This window comes from Maylandia zebra, linkage group LG11, assembly GCF_041146795.1.
Source record: "Maylandia zebra isolate NMK-2024a linkage group LG11, Mzebra_GT3a, whole genome shotgun sequence".
Lineage (NCBI taxonomy): Eukaryota > Metazoa > Chordata > Actinopteri > Cichliformes > Cichlidae > Maylandia > Maylandia zebra.
In genome coordinates, this window is record NC_135177.1 from 32,028,787 (window position 1) to 32,048,604 (window position 19,818).

General features: G+C 41.1%; 1 protein-coding gene across 2 annotated transcripts; it reads left to right on the top strand.

The window, feature by feature from the left end:
• Positions 1-11,797: 11,797 nt before the first annotated feature.
• Positions 11,798-18,897, top strand: LOC101481859 (fucolectin-1). 2 transcript variants are annotated; one of them, XR_013100873.1, is made up of 7 exons: positions 11,798-11,853; positions 12,491-12,555; positions 13,903-14,191; positions 14,576-14,727; positions 15,920-16,199; positions 17,467-17,692; positions 18,386-18,897. XR_013100873.1 is itself a non-coding variant. In XM_012921561.5 (6 exons), the coding sequence occupies exons 2-6, from the start codon at positions 12,492-12,494 to the stop codon at positions 17,615-17,617; spliced, it is 936 nt and encodes a 311-aa protein (XP_012777015.1). In that variant the 5' UTR covers positions 11,798-11,853; position 12,491; the 3' UTR covers positions 17,618-18,897. The 2 variants fall into 2 exon arrangements, 1 of the variants encoding a protein (XP_012777015.1); XM_012921561.5 differs by having other exon boundaries at positions 17,467-18,897.
• Positions 18,898-19,818: the final 921 nt, after the last annotated feature.

The following is a 19,818-nucleotide window of genomic DNA, read 5'->3' on the forward strand; positions in this document are numbered from 1 at the left end:
TTTATTCTGCATGAATACATTTTTGACCACTGTGAAGCAGAAGAATTTTAAAACAAGCTGAAAAACATTATTTAACAAAATTATTTGGAGTCATTTATTTTGCGACCCCTGATAATGGAGTCGATAAAAGCAATGATGCTGGACAGTACTTTTTTTATACAATCACAACAATAAGCAAATCAAAATAACAACCAAGTGAGACTGAAGTTCAGTTATTTTCTTGCTTTAAAACTGGGGTCAACAGAAGACAAGCTGTGTTAAAACTGCAATCGATTCTTAACCACTTAAGCCCCACGCCCCCGGTACCGTATATTGTATATTTTATTTAACTTATAATGGCTGTAATATTTTAAATACAAGGTTTGTAAAACTTCTCTAAACTTTTTCATTTTTAGTACTCTATTTTTTTGTTGCTTTTGATTGTTTGTTGCTTTGCTTTTTACAGCTGTTGCTGAGTTGTTGATTTTGACTAAACTGAAACTGTACATTACTAATCCTGAACTTTTTTTTAAACAACTGAATATAAATATTAGCTTATGAAAATGAATTAAATATAATCTCTCATTCCGTGGCTGTTTTTATTTTTATTGTATATTATTGAGTATTAAAGCTTTTAGAGATTGTGCTGTGGTACCACTCTCTTCTTCAGCTTTTGGCTGCTCCCTCAGCCTCCCCTCTCTTTGTCTCTAAATGGCTCGACCCGAGCTGTACACGTATTTAATTTTGAACATATAGGAACGCATTTCTAAATTTGATAATAATGAATTACAGTAGTCCAGCCTAGAAGTAATAAATGCATGAACTAGTTTTTCAACATCCCTCTGAGACAGGTTATTTAATTTTAGAGATATTGCTCAAATGGAAGAAAGCAGTCAAGGTAAGCTGTTTGGAGGGGCAGTGGTTGGACCAAAACACAGGACTCGGAGACAGTGAATTTAACTTAAAGGTGGCAGCTTTTATTTGCTGGCAAATACAAACTGAGAAACAAACAATACACAGTGCAATAGCACTAAAAATAAAACAGAAACTCCAACTAGGATGAATGACCTAAACTGGGAAGACATGACATGACATGACATGACATGACATGGCATGGCATGACATGGCCAAAACATGATGAGAGATAAACAAACAGCTAATGCAGAGGACATAGCAACAAACAGGGGAAGACACGGGGCTTAAATACACAGAGGGAAAACGAGGGAATGAGACACAGGAGGAGAGCACAGCTGGGAGTAGTCAAACATGACAAGACCAAGGGGAAGCAAAACTGAAAACATTAACACAAGACACAGACTGTCAAAGTAAAACGGGAAACATACAACAGCAACGCGGACTCAACAAGGGGAAACGGAACAAACCTGGAACGCAGAAAGAGAAACCAAGAGACTAAGAACTCTAAATAACACAAAAGCAAAGACTATTAATACTGAACAACACAAAACACTGGGTCAGGACTGTGACAAAAGCTGTCCTACATATTTGTTTAGTATGTGGATTGAAGATATCAGGATGATTGAACATATCCTGGTCATCTTTGCATATTTGGATAACAGTAAAAATGTATGCTATGTCTTTTAATGATACTGCCTAAAGAAAGCATTTATAATGGAAACAACTGGTCCTAGCACGAAACCCTGTGGAACTCCATAATTTACATTGTAATTTGAAGATGACTGTTCTCTCACATGACCAAATTGGAATCTTTTAGAAAAGCCCCTTTTCCATTAGCACTTACACTAGTAGTAAAATGGCGCCGGTGAGGTCGGCTGCCGTGCTGGATGCTCTGCCCTAACTTCTCCACTTTTTGCAGTTTTTCGTCACTTTTTGCCATATCTGCGACAATCTTGCATGGGCATGCAAAACACACAAATCCGCTACAGTAGAGACACTACAGTAGAGACACTTTGGTTTCTATTGGTCTGCAATACACGGACATTTCACCATGTTTAACTCCGGACCCAACCTGGCCAAAGGAGATCCTGAGAGAGAACAAAGGACGTGACCCTAAGCGACGGCCTCGAGGTAAAAGAGCCGGCATCAGGAACAGGCTACGGGCTCGCGCACACCGCGCACCCATGCCCAGTATCCTGCTAGCCAATGTTCAATCCATCGAGAACAAGCTTGATGACCTCAGAGCCAGAATCAAGTTCCAGAGAGACATTCGGGACTGCAACCTCCTCTGCTTCACCGAGACTTGGCTGAACCCAGCGATACCAGACCACGCCGTGCAGCCGACGGGGTTCTTTTCGGTTTACCGCATGGACAGGACAATGGAGTCGGGGAAGAAAAGAGGTGGTGGAGTGTGTTTGATGGTGAACAACAGATGGTGCGACAGCACAAACATCTCCCCACTCACACGCTCTTGCTCGCCCAATCTGGAGCTTTTGATCGTTAAGTGTCGCCCTTTCTATCTCCCTCGGGAATTCACTGCGGTCATTGCCTGCACTGTTTACATTCCGCCTCACGCGGACTCGGACACTGCCTTATGTGAGCTACATGAGGCTCTCACACATCAACAAACACTTAACCAAGATGCCGCACTCATTGTTATGGGAGATTTTAACAGAGTGAATCTCAAACGGACATTTCACAACCTTCACCAGCACATCAACTGCCCCACCTGGGGCACGAGGACATTAGACCACTGCTACACCCCGTTCAAGAACTGTTACAAGGCTCAGCCCCTGCCGGCATTTGGAAAATCAGACCATTCCGCCATCTTCCTCATGCCTGCTTACAAACAAAGGCTAAAGCAGCAACCACCAATCAGGAGGGAGGTCGCTCGCTGGACGGACAAATCGGTGGCCACGCTGCAGGACGCACTGGATGACGCAGACTGGGACATGTTTCGGCGCAGCTCTGATGACATCAACATGTTTACGGAAGCGGTTGTGGGATTTATCGGGAAACTAGCGGACGACACAGCAGAAAGAACTATCATCCGAACGTTTCCCAACCAGAAGCCGTGGGTGGATAAAAACATCCGCGACGCTCTGAGATCACGCACCGCTGCCTACAATGAAGGGCTTGTCTCCGGTAATATGGACCTATACAAGGCTGCGTCCTACAACGTGCGCAGCGCGGTCCGAAAGGCAAAGCAGAGCTACGGGGAAAAACTAGAGTCACAGCTACGACAGTGCGACTCTAGGAGCCTGTGGAAAGGACTGCGGACTATAACGGACTATAAACGACCAGCTTCTTCAATGATGAATGCAGATGCTTCATTGGCTGATGAGCTGAACACGTTTTATGCTCGCTTCGATGCCACAGCAATTAAAACAACAAACGGCTGCGCGCGCTCGGAGTGCACCAGTGAAGAAAATGCATTCGTCATCACAGAGCATGCCGTGAGGAACACCTTCAGGAGGGTGAACACCAGGAAGGCAGCAGGACCAGATGCAATCCCTGGCCGGGTCCTTAGAGCCTGCGCTGATCAACTAGCACCGGTGTTCACGGAGATCTTCAACCTCTCCCTGGACCAAGCTGTGGTTCCCACGTGCTTCAAACAGTCCATTATTGTCCCTGTTCCAAAGAAACAACAGCCCGCTTGCCACAATGACTACCGTCCAGTAGCACTGACTTCAATTGTGATGAAGTGTTTTGAAAGACTGATGAGAGATCATATCACTTCTTCACTTCCTGCCACCATCGACTCACTTCAGTTTGCTTACCGGACTAATCGTTCCACAGACGATGCCATATCTCACCTGCTCCACACATCCCTGAGTCACCTGGACACTGGCAGAGGGAATTATGTTAGGATGCTGTTCGTGGACTACAGTTCAGCATTCAACACAATAATTCCCTCTAAGCTTTTCACCAAGTTGACGGATCTAGGACTCAGCTCATCACTGTGTCAGTGGATCCTCAACTTCCTCACAGACAGACCCCAATCAGTGAGGGTGGGAAAACAAGTCTCCCCCTCCATCTCACTCAGCACTGGAGTGCCTCAGGGCTGTGTTTTAAGCCCCCTGCTGTACTCACTGTACACTTATGACTGTGTAGCCACATCCGACACCACCTCCATTGTCAAGTTTGCTGACGACACTGCTGTTGTGGGCCTGATCTCCGACAACATCGAGACGGCCTACCTGGAGGAGATTAGGAACCTGGAGACCTGGTGCCAGGAGAATAACCTCCTCCTAAACATCAGCAAGACTAAGGAGCTGATCGTGGACTTCACTACAAAGCAGGCGAGGAATTACAAACCCCTCATCATCAGTGGCACGCCAGTGGAGAGAGTGGACAGTTTCCGATACCTGGGTGTCCACATCACTCAGGACCTGTCATGGTCCTGCCACATCAACACCCTGGTTAAGAAAGCCCGTCAGCGTCTCTTCTTCCTCAGAAGACTTAGAGACTTCCATCTGCCACTGAAGGTGCTCAAGAACTTCTACTCCTGCACCATCGAGAGCGTCCTGACATCAAACATCTGCACCTGGTTTGGGAACAGCACCAAGCAGGACAGACGAGATCTGCAAAGGGTCATTCAATCAGAGCTCCCTGACCTGCTGTCCATCTACACCAAGCGGTGCAAGTCCAAAGCTAGGAAGATTATGATGGACCTCTCCCATCCCAACAATGGACTCTTCTCACTGTTGAGGTCTGGGAAGCGCTTCCGCTCCCTTAAGGCCAAAACAGAGAGAATGAGGAGGAGCTTCTTCCCCCAGGCTATTCGGGGCCTGAACCAGGTGTAGGACTGGACTCTCCCAAACACGTCACTATAAGACTGGACTCTCACACACGTCACCACACGCACCACCACACATTTCCTATAATCCTATAATTCCTATAATTTATAATCCTTATCTTTATAATCTCTTCTGCTATTTGCACATTCTTTACTGTAAATTCCTAAGTTAATTTGTAAATTTTGTAGTAAACTGTAAATTGTAAATATTGTAAAACTTTTCTTCTGTCATTTAATGGTCGGGCATTGTACAGCTACAAGCATTTCACCCCCATGTCATACTGTGTATGGTTGTGTGTGTGTGACAAATAAAATTTGAATTTGAATTTGATACACGGCTCGCCACGACTCGACTCGACCACCTAACGTGCATGGTCATTGTTATAGTATTTTGATATAACTAGTATGCAACACGCTACAGTAAAGATGTTGAAGCGATGATATACCTGCTGCTTGGTCTTTGGCTTTTTGTCAGACTCAGGGATCATGGTGAGGTTTTTTTGAGCTATTTCACTTGTTGCTGGGTTACAAAAATGGTGGTTTGGATTTCTCTAAAGGAGACGCTGTCATAACTCATGGAGTGATGCCACTGACCAGACAATTGGTGGCATGTTGTCTCACAATGTCCCATTTTAGTACCTGCTTGGATCGCTTTGAACCCTGGCAGTGCAAGTGCTATTTTAATACCTGGTGCCAGGTACTGTGCCCTAAAGGAAAATCCTGAAAACCATGGCGAACCGAGGCAACCTTATTCTAAGCTATGCACTATTTGGTGAAAAGCATGTGATGTTTGCAGTGGTTATCTTCATCTTTGCTTGTGATTGGCAGTTCTGTTTCATTTCCGCATGGACTAAACTACCTTGACGCATAAAAAGCCAATCAGAGGTAACATAATATCTATTATTATATATCTATTGTTATAATCTTCCAATTCAAATTTTTTATAGTAGAAAAGAATACAAGCACGGTGGCACGGTGGTTAGTACCGTTGCCGCACAGCAAGAAGGTCCTGAGTTCAATTCCAACATCAGGCCGGGGTCTTTCTGTGTGGAGTTTGCATGTTCTCCCCATGTTTGTGTGGGTTCCCTCCGGGTACTCCGGCTTCCTCCCACTGTCCAAAGACATGCAGCTTGTGGGGATAGGTTAATTGGATAATCCAAATTGTCACTAGGTGTGAATTGAATGAATGTGAGTGCGAATGGTTGTCTGTCCCTGTGTGTTGGCCCTGTGACAGACTGGCGACCTGTCCAGGGTGTACCCCGCCTCTCGCCCTATGACAGCTGGGATAGGCTCCAGCGCCCCCCGCGACCCTGAAAAGGATAAGCGGAAGCAAATGGATGGATGGAGAATACAACCAGCCTATATGCATTAGAAAGTGAACCAAATGATTTTATTGTAGGTTGACCTGTTTTTACCTCACATGGACGCACTTGTCCTGTTGGCAGAGAAAGAGACCGGCACTATAGAAAGATAAGATATATTTCATTCTAACTCCTTTTTTCCAATAAAGAAGTTTGTTTTGGACTCTGCTCAGTAATAGACTAACAAACTCAAAAACAAAAACAACTCGCAGGCAAACAGAATAGAACATAAAAGATATATTTCCAACTACCAAAAAATAAAAAATGCAAAATTACTACATGACAACCACATGAATTACTTGTCAAACGAATGCAGGTACTCACGTTTTATTTAGCACATTTACATTGTGCATATTGCCAGTGGCGTGTCCAGCGGGGTGGTCTGGGGGGGGGGGGCACAGGCCAGTGTACATCACTGTCACAACAGCATTTGTTTTCATTCAAAGTCTTTATGGCTTTAATACCTGGTGGGCCGGTCTCTAGTCAAAATGCCCGATTTTCTCTCCCAGTCCAGCCCTGCAGGTTAATACTGGCAGTGTCACCATGCCAGCTGACTGTATTTCATCATCAGCCAGTGTTGTTCTTTATCAATATTACCAAAGTTTATCATAAGCCAGCATAGAAAGTATTTACTTGCTTTCAGGTTTTATTCAAATGTTAGTCTTTTCATTTGTTTCCCCACTTTTTCCTGTTTCAAAATCAAACACCAGTTTGTGAGAAGATTATCTTCTTTTTTTAATAGGCAGATAAAGTTTAACATTGGCATTGGCTAATTTGTCAATTGTTTGTTACAAATGTTCGTATTTTAATATTAAAAAATGTTTTTGCCCAAAACATATGTGCACTATATGTCAGTAAAAATACTATGCAAATATTGCTGTCCTTGAATGCTGAGTAAACACTGACAAAGCACTGATTGTATCTCTTGTACTTTATCAACGCAGTATCTAAAAACTTTGCACCGTAGTGGTTAAAATCTCATTCTAATAAGAGTTAAAAGCGCATTCAGTTATTAGATTTATAGGGTTATTGAATTATGGTTAACGGTTGGTAGAATTTTTTTTAAACATTATCTGCCAATTACATCTGCCACCCCTCTCCAAATCTGTGCCCCTACCTGGCCCTCCCAACAAAAATTTTCTAGACACGCCACTGCATATTGCTGAATGAATTTGCTTTTGATCAAAATCTTCAATAAAATTAAAAAAATAAATAAAAGTGGAAAATGACAGACCCTGTGAAATAATCCTGCACATAAGCGTGTTTTTCCCTCAGAAGTTTATTAATTCAGAGAGCAATCATATCGTTATTGTTGTTATTATTGTAGTTTTATTTTCTCTTAATTTTGTTTCATTGCTTGCCATTTTTTAGCTATGTTATAAATTTTGAAAGGTCACTTAGGTGAGATACTCAAAGAGGCTACCTGATATAGATAAAATGAAATGTGGTCCATTTCTGTTATATAATATTTGATAGTATTTTATGTTAGTTTTTAGTTTAGCATTAGATTTCTCCAGTCGTTGTCATGAGGATGTTTCTAAATTACAGTTTTAATCAGGCTGCACCAAACCACCTCTGCAATGTGGACCACACTCTGGACTCATAATGGGGACTAATAAATTTAGTGTACTGCTAAAGTTTCCAAAATGTCTTGTTCAAATCTATTTTATTTATATAGTGCCAAATCACAACAACGGTTGCCTCAGGGCACTTAATATTGAAAGAGGCTCAGGGAGGGGAAGCCATCTGCCACGACCAGTTCAGGTGAGGGGAAGGAGACATAACAGAGCTAGTGCATGAGGTTTTGGGTTCTGGATCCATTCTCTTGGAGAGGGACACTCCTGTGACAGTGGGTCACAAACCCAGCGACATGACACATCGTTTCACAACCATGCCACATGCACCAGTTGAAGTGGTTGACATGTGAGCTGATAACAGCACCTTAATGATACCAGTGATGGGAACACACCAAACTGCAAGAGATAAAGGGCCATCGGAGTCTAACAATCACATACCTATCACATACCTATCTAAAGTCTGTTCATCAATAAATCCAAATCCATCCATATACAAAAGCACAGAAATAACTTTGTTAACAGCTTTTCTGTTCTATTGAATCATTTGTTTCAGAACGAAAGCATTTAGTTTGTTTAACCACATCTCAAAGATGCACTATTTGATTGAGATCTAGTAACTATAGAGGTCAGGAAAATCAATGTCATGTTCAGGATCCTGTTTAAGATGATTTGAGCTTTGTGACATGGCATATTATCCTGCTGGAAGGAGCCATCAACAAATGGGTCCGCTGTGGTCATAAAGGGATGGCGTTGTCACCAGCAATAATAAAGTAGGCTGGAGTGTTTAAATTATGTTCAGTGGGCACTATCAGGGTCAAAGTGGGCCAAGAGAATTCTGACCCTATCATTCGTATCTCACACCAGGAACTGACACTCATCAGAGCAGACAATGTATTTCCAGTCTTTTATTATCCAACTTTCATGAGTTGGTGCAAACTGCTGTAGTCCATCTGTTTTAAGGTTCAATATGTTCTGCATTCAGAGATGCTGTTCTGAATACCTTCATTGTAATGAGAGTATTTTTGAGTTACCACTGCCTTTTTATCAGCCTAAAGCAGTCTGGCCATTTTCGTGTAATCTCTGGCATCAGTAAACCATTTTAATGCCTTGGATCCAACTTCTGCTCACTGGATATTTTCTTCCAGTACATTAGCAATTTCTGAAATAAGACCTGACCAACTGGCACCAATAACCACACTGCATTAAAATCAGCTGCATTAATAGATCTGTGAAAGAGTTTCTTAATGACATGTACACATTTAATTGTCATTAGAAAGCTAAAAGTACGTGAAGTTCAAAATGCACCATTGGAATATAAGCCTAATTGTTCCTGAAAGCCTCCAAAAATTTGGGGGTTTTTTTAATGACAAATTGATCTATGATGAACGATTCCATTAATCGGATTTTTTTTTACTTATAAGATAAGATAAGATAACCTTTATTAGTCCCACACGTGGGAAATTTGTTTTGTCACAGCAGGAAGTGGACAGTGCAAAAGTTATGAAGCAAAAATTAGAATACAATAAGAATAAATACAGTACACAACTGTACAGAATAGAATAAAATAAAATACTATATACAGTAGAATAAAATAGAATAAAATATACAATAAGATAAAAATAGAATACAAATGCTATATACAACTGAGTAAAAATACAACGATGCCAGAAAAGTATTGCACTTAGTGTTATTGCACATGTATGGATGTGTGTGTTTGTTCAGTTAAAGTCTTTATTGTGGAGTCTGACAGCAGTGGGGAGGAAAGACCTGCGAAATCTCTCCATCCCACACCGTGGGTGCCGCAGTCTCCCACTGAAGGAGCTGCTCAGTGCTGTCACAGACTGCTGCATGGGGTGGGAAATGTTGTCCAACAGGGATGACAGCTTAGCCGCCATTCTCCTGTCACTCACCACCTCCACTGGGTCCAGAGGGCATCCTAGAACAGAGCTGGCCCTTTGGATCAGCCTGTTCAGTCTCTTCCTGTCCCCGGCAGAGATGCTGCCGCCCCATCAGACCACACCATAAAAGATAGCAGAAGCCACCACAGAGTCATAGAAGGTCTTCAGGAGTGGGCCCTCCACCCCAAACGACCTGAGTCTCCGCAGCAGGTACAGCCTGCTCTGCCCTTTCCTGTAGAGGGCGTCTGAGTTATGAGTCCAGTCCAGTCTATTGTTCAGATGAACACCAAGGTACCTGTAGCTGTCCACAGCCTCAATGTCCATACCTTGGATGTTCAGTGGTTGCAGTGGAGAATGCTTGTGCCTGCGGAAGTCTACCACCAGCTCCTTGGTTTTAGTGGCGTTGATCTGGAGGTAGTTCAGCTGGCACCAGTCCACAAAGTCTTGAGTCAGTCCTCTGTACTCCTTATCGTCCCCATCAGTGATGAGGCCAACTATTGCAGAGTCATCAGAAAACTTCTGCAGGAAGCACTGGGTGGAATTGTGGGAGAAGTCTGCAGTGTAGATGGTGAAGAGGAACGGAGCCAGAACCGTTCCCTGTGGGGTCCCCGTACTGCAGACGACCCTGTCCGACACACAGCCCTGAGTCCTCACATACTGTGGTCGGTCGGTGAGGTAGTCCAAAATCCAGGTAGTGAGGTCATGGTCCACTCCAGAGTTCTCCAGCTTGTCCTTCAGAACCGAGGGAAGAATAGTGTTGAAGGCACTGGAGAAATCAAAGAACATGATTCTCACAGTGCTCCCAGCAGTCTCCGGGTGAGCGAGGGAACGATGTAGGAGGTGAATGACGGCATCATCCGCTCCAATGCCAGGCTGGTAGGCAAACTGAAGTGGGTCCAGTGATGAGCTTGTTAGGCGCCGAAGCTGAGCCAGGACCAACTGCTCCAGGGTCTTCATCAGGTGGGATGTCAGAGCCACCGGCCTGTAGCTGTTGAGGTCCTTGGTGCGTGAAGTCTTTGGCACTGGTACAACACAGGAGGTTTTCCAGAGCTGTGGGACTCTTCCCAACCTCAGGCTCAGGCTGAAGAGGTGTTCCATCACCCCACACAGTTGGTCCGCGCAGGACCTGACGACCCTCGAGCTGATGCCATCTGGGCCCGCTGCCTTCTTGCCATTAATCCTCCTCAGTTCCCTCCTAACCTGGGTGATTGAGAGAGACAGGCTGGAGCCTTGTGTTAAATGTGTGTTGGAAGCTGTTGTTGGGGGTGGGGAGGAGTGAGCAGGGTGAATAGAGGAGGTGTGAAGTGTCTGAGGTGTCAGAGGTGGAACAGCAGCAGTGGGGGTGGGTGAGTCTGCAGCCGATGTTGGAGACTGCCTCATGGCTGAATGAAATCTGTTGAAGAAATGATTCAGTTCATTTGCCCACTTCACATCCCTCCCAGGCAGAGAGTTCTGATGTTTGTGGCCTGAGATGGTTCTGAGGCCTCTCCAGACTTCACCAACGTTGTTTTGCTGAAGCTGGTTCTCCATCTTTTGCCTGTAGCTGTCCTTCCCATTCCTTATCAGTCCACTCAACTCTCTCTGCACCCTTTTCAACTCCTCTTTGTCTTTGGATTTGAAGGCCCTCCTCTTCTGCTTGAGGACAGCTTTAATTTCTGGGGTAATCCAAGGTTTGTTGTTGGAGAAACACCGTACAGTCCTGGTAGGTACGGTGTTATCCACACAGAAATTAATATAGTCAGTAATGCATGTAGTAAGGCTGTCGATGTCCTCTCCGTGGTCGTCACAGATCACCTCCCACACAGTCGACTCAAAACAATCCTTAAGAGCCTCCTCGCTCTCCTCCGACCATCTCTGTACTGTGCGGGTACTGTACTGTTATAGAGCTTTTGATCAATTTGATGTAAAATTATCAGTCCACTTATCTTTCAGATACAAGGACATTTCAAAATGGCCCCAAACTTTGAAGCAAAATTATATTTTGTAAACATCTGATTACATCTTGAGTAATAAGTAGGAGGATATTGCCAAATAACCAGAAAAAACATCAGTGCTGTGGAGAACTGCTTTACTAATTCTTGAAAATGTAATTCACAAGTGAGGAAGTGAAACAAATGTGCATGGGCACAAACCAGTAGGAAGTAACTGGATTGTTTTGAGGAGAATATGAATGTGGTTTCTGATGATTGGTTAGTTGTTGTTCAGCAGAGGCGGAGCTGCATATACATATAAAACACACACAGAAACAACATCAGTAGTTGCGCTTCTCTTTCACTGAATCATCAATTTCCAGGAAGAAGCATCTGCTCAGTCTGGATACTCAAGTAACACATTTCATTTCTTTTCTTGAAACTGATTATCTTTATTATGTTTCTCTATTTTCAGTTTAAATATAGAATTTGTTTTCTTTTTTTTGCTCAAAGCTCTTTTTTTGTATCTTTAAACTTAGTAGTAGTTTCAGTGTATAATTTATGATTTTTTTTTTTCAATTCAGGCTCACAACAAAACAACTGTAATGTAAAAATATATACATAAACTAATTCATAACTTAAGATTTGAAGAGTAGTAATCCTGTTCAAGGAAAGATCCTATTGAAGCTTGAAAGCCACTTTTTTAATTTATAGAGAATTCCAATGTTTTCATGGTGAGATCAGTGCTTGCTGCTTTAAGTGAATGGGTGATGTACAGGCATATAGTTTGTAGTGGTTTTGGTCACATTAACATTTTTCCAGTGTCTTTAAAGTGTTTACCACACTGCATTTCACTTCTGACCAACAAAACACCAGTGCACATTTGTGTTTTTTTCTTTCACAAAGTTTCTTTTCCTACAATAACTTTGATCCTAACTATTTCACCTTAAAGGTGGGGCTTAAATACTTTGACACGGGAACCAGTAATAAATTAAATTTGCAATAAAATATTGTTTACTAATAAAATTCCCATCTTTCTTAAATTCAACAGAATGATGAAACTGAATGCTTTCCTTCTGCTACTCCTCCTAGGAATAAGCTCGGTTTCCACTTATCGTAAGTGTGTGAGATATCATAAAAATAAAAACACCCCCTGATTTAGTAAAAAAAAAAAAAAAAAATGCTTTTTTGGGTTATACAACTGGAGAAGTTCTGTTAAATAGCTAGGTGCCATATTATTTAAAATTTTACAAGTGAGTAAAAGAATTTTAAAATCAATACAGATAGAAGCTAGAGTGAAAGGAAAGGTGAAGCAGGTGAACGTAGGCAGAAGAGGGTTAATAAATATGTTAGAGAAAGTCTGAATTGAGCTGCCAGGCCAGAGGAACTGAGGAGAACTACAGAGAGGATTCATGGATCCAGTGATGGAGGACATGCAGAGAATTGCATGAGAGGAGGATGTTAGGAATAAGATGAGATCGAAGCAGATAATCCACTTCAACGTCTACTCTGGTGTTACCTCGTTATCATTTGGCCGACTGTAACTCGTCCAAAACACAGCTCTTAACTGGAACGTATAAGCGAGATCACATATCTCCCATACTTGCATCATTACATTGGTTACCATTTAGTTTTTGAACTATTTTTACGATTTAAACACTTGTTTTTAAGACGCTGCATGGAGTAGCTCTTACATATCTCTCTGATCTTCTAACCTGGTATACTCCCACAAGATCTTTAAGGTCTGCAGACCAAATGCTACTAGTTGTCCCAAGATCCAGATTAAAACACAGAGGAGACCGGACATTTCCGGTGACTGCTCCTAAATTGTCAAACACGTTGCCTTTCATATCAGGACCTCCCCAACCCTGGATACTTTAAAAACCCATCTGAAGACCCATTTTTAGTCTCTGGCTTTAAATCACTATGAGTCTGTTACTACTGTTTTTATTGTCTTATATTTCTGTGATTCTATTCCCTTCTAACTTTATCCTATTTTATGTCTTCTGCTTTGACTATTGTACAGTACTTTGGTCAATAGATGTTGTTTTAAAAGTGCTATATAAATAAACTTGGACTTGAACAAAAGGAAATTGCTAGTTAACTAGTGTAGGGCAACCCTGCAGCTGTAACACTAGATGCCTCTAGATTTTGTAATATAAATTTGGATTTTTGGAGCTGTGGGTTGCAGGGAAAATTGAAAGATTGTTTTTCTGCTTTCCTGGACTGAACTTTTCTTATTGCAGAATAAATTACAGTCTCCTAGAAGAAGTGACTTTATGAAGCATAATCAAAGCAACAACTTGCATTCACAACCTCTTTTATTTAGTGGCTTATGGAAAGCTATTTTTTAATGTGCAATACTCTCCATTTCAAAAACTCTCTTTGTTTGTATTTTATTATGTACTGATATTTTATTATGCATTGTATATTTTATATTCATTGTACATCTCTGATTTGCAGAAAATGTGGCCCTGCGTGGTAAAGCAACTCAATCAACCCGTTTAACTGATAACCCCGTGTCAGCTGCCCACAACGCGATTGATGGAAATCGTAATTCTGAATTTTCGGTTGGGTCTTGCACACACACTAACGAGCAGACGAACCCCTGGTGGAGAGTGGACCTGCTTCAGTCCTACATAATCACATCTGTCACCATCTTCAACAGAGGAGACTGCTGTCAGCACAGACTCAGTGGGCTGGAGATCCACATAGGCAACTCTTTGAACAATGAAGGTTTAGAAAACCCAAAGTGTGTAAATAGAAAGGAGAAACAAATCATCAGCTATACAATGATTCTTTTTTCTTTAATTTTTGCATTTTTACATTTGTAAGCATAAAAAAGTATTGTGGTGTTTACTTCTGCCTTTCTAAAGTAATCACTGGTAGCAGGATTGGTTGCTGCAGGGCTGACTTTGTTAGCTGTCCATACTCGGACCATTGGCATGCTACATAATACTACAACAAACAATTTAATTATAGCACCTGCAATGATTTAACTACTGTAAAAATGCATCCCAACTAAATTTATATAGTACTACAATATCTTGCTGCATTATTATCACGCTGACCATAAAATGTTCTGAAATCTGCTGCTGTGGTAAACTCTGTGTTTCTTTCTCACACTTTCTGTAAGGGTTGGTACAATTTCTGAAGGTCGTACAGGTGAATCCAAATTGACTTTCACCAATCGGGTGGAGGGACGTTATGTAACATTGACCCTGCCTGGTTCAGGTAGGATCCTCACACTCTGCGAAGTTGAAGTCTATGGATACCCTGCTCCAACTGGTGAGAATTTGTGCCATTACATATAATGCTATGGAAAAGTATTTGCCCCCTTCCTGATTTCTTAGAGGTGTTTTGTGTATTGGTCACACTTAAATGTTTCAGATCAGCAAACAAATTTTAATACTGGACAAAGATTACCAAGAACAGCAATCAAGCATTTTGGGATAACTGGATATGACGAACTTTCGCCTACTCTAGGGTTTTCGAGCATGAGGGGCATGTTGAAGGTCATTTTGCAAAGCATCTTAAAGTGATTTAAGTTTAGACTAGGCCACTCAAAAACCTTCCATTGTTTTCTATTAAAAAGTGGACTTGTGGTGGTGGTGGTGTGTTTCAAATCATTGTTCTGTAGCATAACCCAATTGTGCTTGAGCTTCATGGCATTAACTGATGTCCAGGCATTCTTCTTCAGGATTTTCTGGAAGAAAGCAGAATTTATGGCTCCATCAATTACAGCAAGTCTTGGGGATCATCAAGATATTTTTTTGGCAAACGTTAGATGAACTTTTGTATTTTGTTTAGTCAGGTGTGGTTTTCACCTCTAAAGTCTCCCATGGATGCCATTTTTGCCCAGTCTCTTTCTTGTTGTTGAACACTGACCTTAGCTGAAGTAAGTGAGGCCTGCAGTTCTGTAGCTGTTTTGTTTAGATCTTTTGTGACCTCCTGGATGAATCTGCGATGAGCTCCTAGAGTAATTTGATGGTTCACTGTTCCAGGTTTTCTCTGTTTGTGGATGATGAACCAGGGTTTGAAGGAGTTTCGTTGCCTTACAAATTATTTTGTAACCCAATTAGGGTTACAACCCTTTATGTAACCCCAGTTTGGTTTGGTTAGAGTTATCACTTTAATAAATTAAATAACTTTTTAAAAATTGCATTTTGTATTGTCTCGGATTATCTTTTGATCTGGAATATTTAAGTAATCTAAGAAATCTGGAAGAGGCCAAATACTTTTTCATGACACTGTGAATAAATGTGGACTGCATGTAGCCTTACCTACAAGCTGTGGTATAAACCACAAAGTTTCAGGCTGATAAGCGGTGCTGCTGCAACAAAGGTTTAATCAATATATATTAATGCAAGCTACAAAATTGGGGAAAAAATCTTTAATTGTTGCACATGTACTGCAGCGCTTCAAGTGACTTAACAAACATGACAAACATCATACTTTTTAAAATTTGTCCTTTTTGCAGATGAGAATCTTGCACTCCAAGGAAAAGCCACACAGTCGTCAAGATATTCATTTGGCATTGCATATAATGCCATAGATGGAAATCGTAACAGCAAATGGGAAGAGGCCTCCTGCACTCTCACAAAAAAATCAATGAGTCCGTGGTGGCGGCTTGATTTGCTCAAAACACATAAAGTGTTTTCTGTTAGTATCGTAAATCAAGATTCTCAACCAGAACGACTCGATGGAGCTGAAATCCGCATTGGAGAATCTCTTGAAAACGATGGCAACAATAATCCCAGGTACTTCACATTTCATCATGGCATGTCTTAACAGCTTATACTCTTCTTCTTTCGACTGCTCCCTTTATTGGTCACAGCAGTCAGTGTTGGGAAGGTTACTTTTAAAATGTATTCCACTACAGATTACAGAATACATGCCCCAAAATGTCATTTGTGATGTATTCCGTAACTTATCCTGCAAGTTACTCAGTGTGAGTATTGTATTCTGAATATTTTGGATTACTTAATATATTGTCATGCTTTTTACAACTACATGAATATCCTATTGCTCTGTGATTTATTGCTAATACTGAAGGCTGTTCGCCACCAAGCTAACATTGTTAGCTGGCATTAGCTGAAGTTAGACTGAGGTTAGACTTATTATTTGCAGCTAGCAGGTTGTTAATGCTATCCATCAAGTCTAACAGCCTGCAGTCTATGAACTAACTAACCTGTTGAGAGCAGCTTGGTTCCTGGCAAACAGAGTTTGCATCGTCCATCCCTTTCTTCTTTAAAGCTGAAGTAGTGTCAGAATTTCCACATAAGAAATGCATTTCTGCTCGTTCATAATTAGTGATAATTGGTGATGCAGACAGGACAAACTGAATGAAATGGTGACACCTCCCCACCCTTACTTTTTACTTTTTATCAGGTTATAATTGGAAGCATACTAATATGCTGAGGCAAGTGGGTAATCAGGTCGAAAGTCATAACTAGTCATGATTATAATTGTCATGGTGAGTTTATTTTTGTATAGATGTTAGCATTTAGCCTCACATAATCAACAGTGAGGCTACAGAATAATTCAGGTTTTCAATGAGATTAAAGTGAGAAATTAAAGACTGGAGGAAAAAAACTCACACAATACAGATTTACAAGAAAAACTGATATTTTGTCAGGTTGTAGTCATGAATTTACAAGAAAAAATAATAAAAACATCATCTAGTTTTCATTTTAACAGCATATAGGCATGGTGATGGTCAATGTTTCAATTAATGAAATTATAATAGTGTATGCAGAAGTAATTGAAATAATTCAAGTCAGAGTCAAATGGAAGAGTTGGATCTGAGTGTGCATTAACTATGGCAAACACTCTGAGTGTACATTCATTGTGTGTGTGTTTATCTGACATGCCTGAGATTTGACTCAGTGACTTGATGTGAACTTTTAGGGCCCATTATGAATGTTATATTTGAAACTGAGGCTGAGAGTTGAGTTGTTAAATTCCATGAACAAAACAAGTGTTCTGATCAGAATTAACTAGATCATGTTCTGTTTCTTCTGCCAGGTGTGCCGTGATCACAGGTATTGCAGGAGGTGCTGTTGCTGTTTTCAAGTGCAATGGGACAGAGGGCCGTTACATTAATATCGTCATTCCTAAGAGAAATGAGTTCCTAAGTCTGTGTGAGGTTGAAGTGTATGGCTCGAGACTAGATTAATGCTAAAGCAGCTAAATTTCTCTCTTAAACAAACAAAACAAATCACAGCTTTAATATAATCATGAAAAACAATTGCATCTTGTCATGGTCCTGGGCCATGTTGGCCCAGTATTCTTAGTTTTCTTGTATGTTTGTATTTTGTTCCCTATTTAGGCCATGTTTCCTGAGTTGCCCTGTTGTGTTGTTCCCTAAAGTGTTTTCCCTTCGTGGCTTTTACCCCCTGTGTGCCCCTCTGTGTATCTGTGAGCCCTCATCTCTCCTTATGTTTTATTCCATGTTTCCCCTGCCCGTTATGTTTAAGTTCTCCCCGTGCTCTCTCTCCCCCCTGTGTGCCCTCTGTGTATTTATGAGCCCTCGTCTCCCTTTGTGGTTGTTCCATGTTTCCCCAGCCCGTTATGTCTGTGTTTTCCCCGTGCTCTCTCTCCTCCTGTCTGAACCTCTGTACTTCCTGTTTGACTCTGCCCGTCTCCCGTCAGTGTTATTGTTCACCCCGCCCTGTCTCGTTATGGTTATCTGTGTCAGCTGTGTTCCCCGTGTGTTCCCACTTTCCTCGTTAACCCTCTGTGTATTTCTGTCTGCGTCTCCCTCTGTTCGGCGTCGCGTTCTCCCTCATGCTGTGTGTGCCCCCTGTGTTTCCTGGTGAACTTTATGTTAGTTTTTCCCAGTTTAGTTTTCCTATTATCTTTTGTCGGCAATAAAGCTGCATTTTGAGTTTATCCCCTGAGTCCGTGAGTTTGCAATCCTGCCTGCCACACAGCGACCATGACACATCTAATTAAAAAAGCCATAATTTGAACTGCTTTGTTATCCACGATACAGTATAAGTGTTCAGTGATTGTAACATTTTACCAAAGAGTCCTGCAAACACATCAGCTTTAATAGTACTACTTAGCACATATACACAGATAACACTGTATATTAAAAAATGTTCCCATTACTCTTTAGTTAAAACAGCACTTTGTGACAACAATGAAAAACAAACATCAGCCTGCTTATGATGCATTTATTGTCACATGTCGCAATAATAATGTCACAATGTATGTATTTGTTAAGAATGTCTTTACTGACCTTGTGAACTGTGGAAACTTCACTGAAATGAATCATGGTTTTTTCTGTCAGAGAAAAGGAGAACTGATGAAAGGACGTCTCAGTTCTGACTGAACTGTAGAATTTACAGTCATCTGAAAAAAAAAAAGTATAAGAAAAATGACTTTCCAATTTTTCTTGACAACTAAACATTTGATCCCGTCTTTTAATAAATTTGGTATGAATAAACAATATCACAAGTGAATTTATTTTGTTAATAATTTTTTTTCTATTCTGCAAAAAATATAGATACATTTAATATTCGTCTCTGTAAAGACTAAGTACATATTTAGTCTTAGGAACTAGTACGCCTCCGTTTAAGAGAATAACTTTGTTAACTACATCACTGCCGTAGGATAGCTGTCATTTGAATTGTTTCTGTAGTTGTTTTGATTTTTGGTGAAATTACTGAACGCACAATAGATGTAACTATGTCACTGTCAAATTGATATGATGTGATTATATGATGTTCATAATGTGTATCACCTGGCTGAGATCAGACACACACACACACACACACACACACACACACACACACACACACACACACACACACACACACACACACACACACACACACACATATATATAAATATAATAGTATCACTAAATCACAAGCTGTTTATCTGTTTTCAGACACCAAGATACAGAAGTCACTGAGTATTTGTAATATGTAATTTGTTAATATTGTATATTAACACCCAGGCAAGTAAAAAAGTACCACTGAGCAGTTTTACTTGATTTGTTCATATTTGGTAACACTACACACGTTAAGGCAGCATCGATGGTAGATGGGTTTAGGATTTCAGAAAAAGTTCCTTTCTACAGCTTGTATCTTGTTCTTTTGGTCACTATGCAAAGTTGATAGTCCCAGGTGAGGTTAGAATTAAACTAGCCACAAAACACTTTCACCTTCTTGCTCAGCTTTCTCTTCATCATGAGAGACACCACAGCTCCGATCTGTCTGTACATCAAGTAACTTGCTTTGAAACCCAGGAAAGGTGAACTCCACACTGTCAAAAAAGAAACGTGTGTCATTTTAGGGAGCATACAACAAATACTTTCTGTTAGGATGCATAATCTGTCTGTTCAGGAGATAAGAGTTGATTCAAGTA

Excerpts from the sequence above, each read along its gene's own strand:
- LOC101481859 (XM_012921561.5), top strand. The coding sequence starts at position 12,492 with ATGATGAAACTGAATGCTTTCCTTCTGCTACTCCTCCTAGGAATAAGC. Across the intron at positions 12,556-13,902 it reads AAGCTCGGTTTCCACTTATC|AAAATGTGGCCCTGCGTGGT; the intron begins GTAAGTGTGTGA and ends TCTGATTTGCAG. Across the intron at positions 16,200-17,466 it reads GATGGCAACAATAATCCCAG|GTGTGCCGTGATCACAGGTA; the intron begins GTACTTCACATT and ends TTCTTCTGCCAG.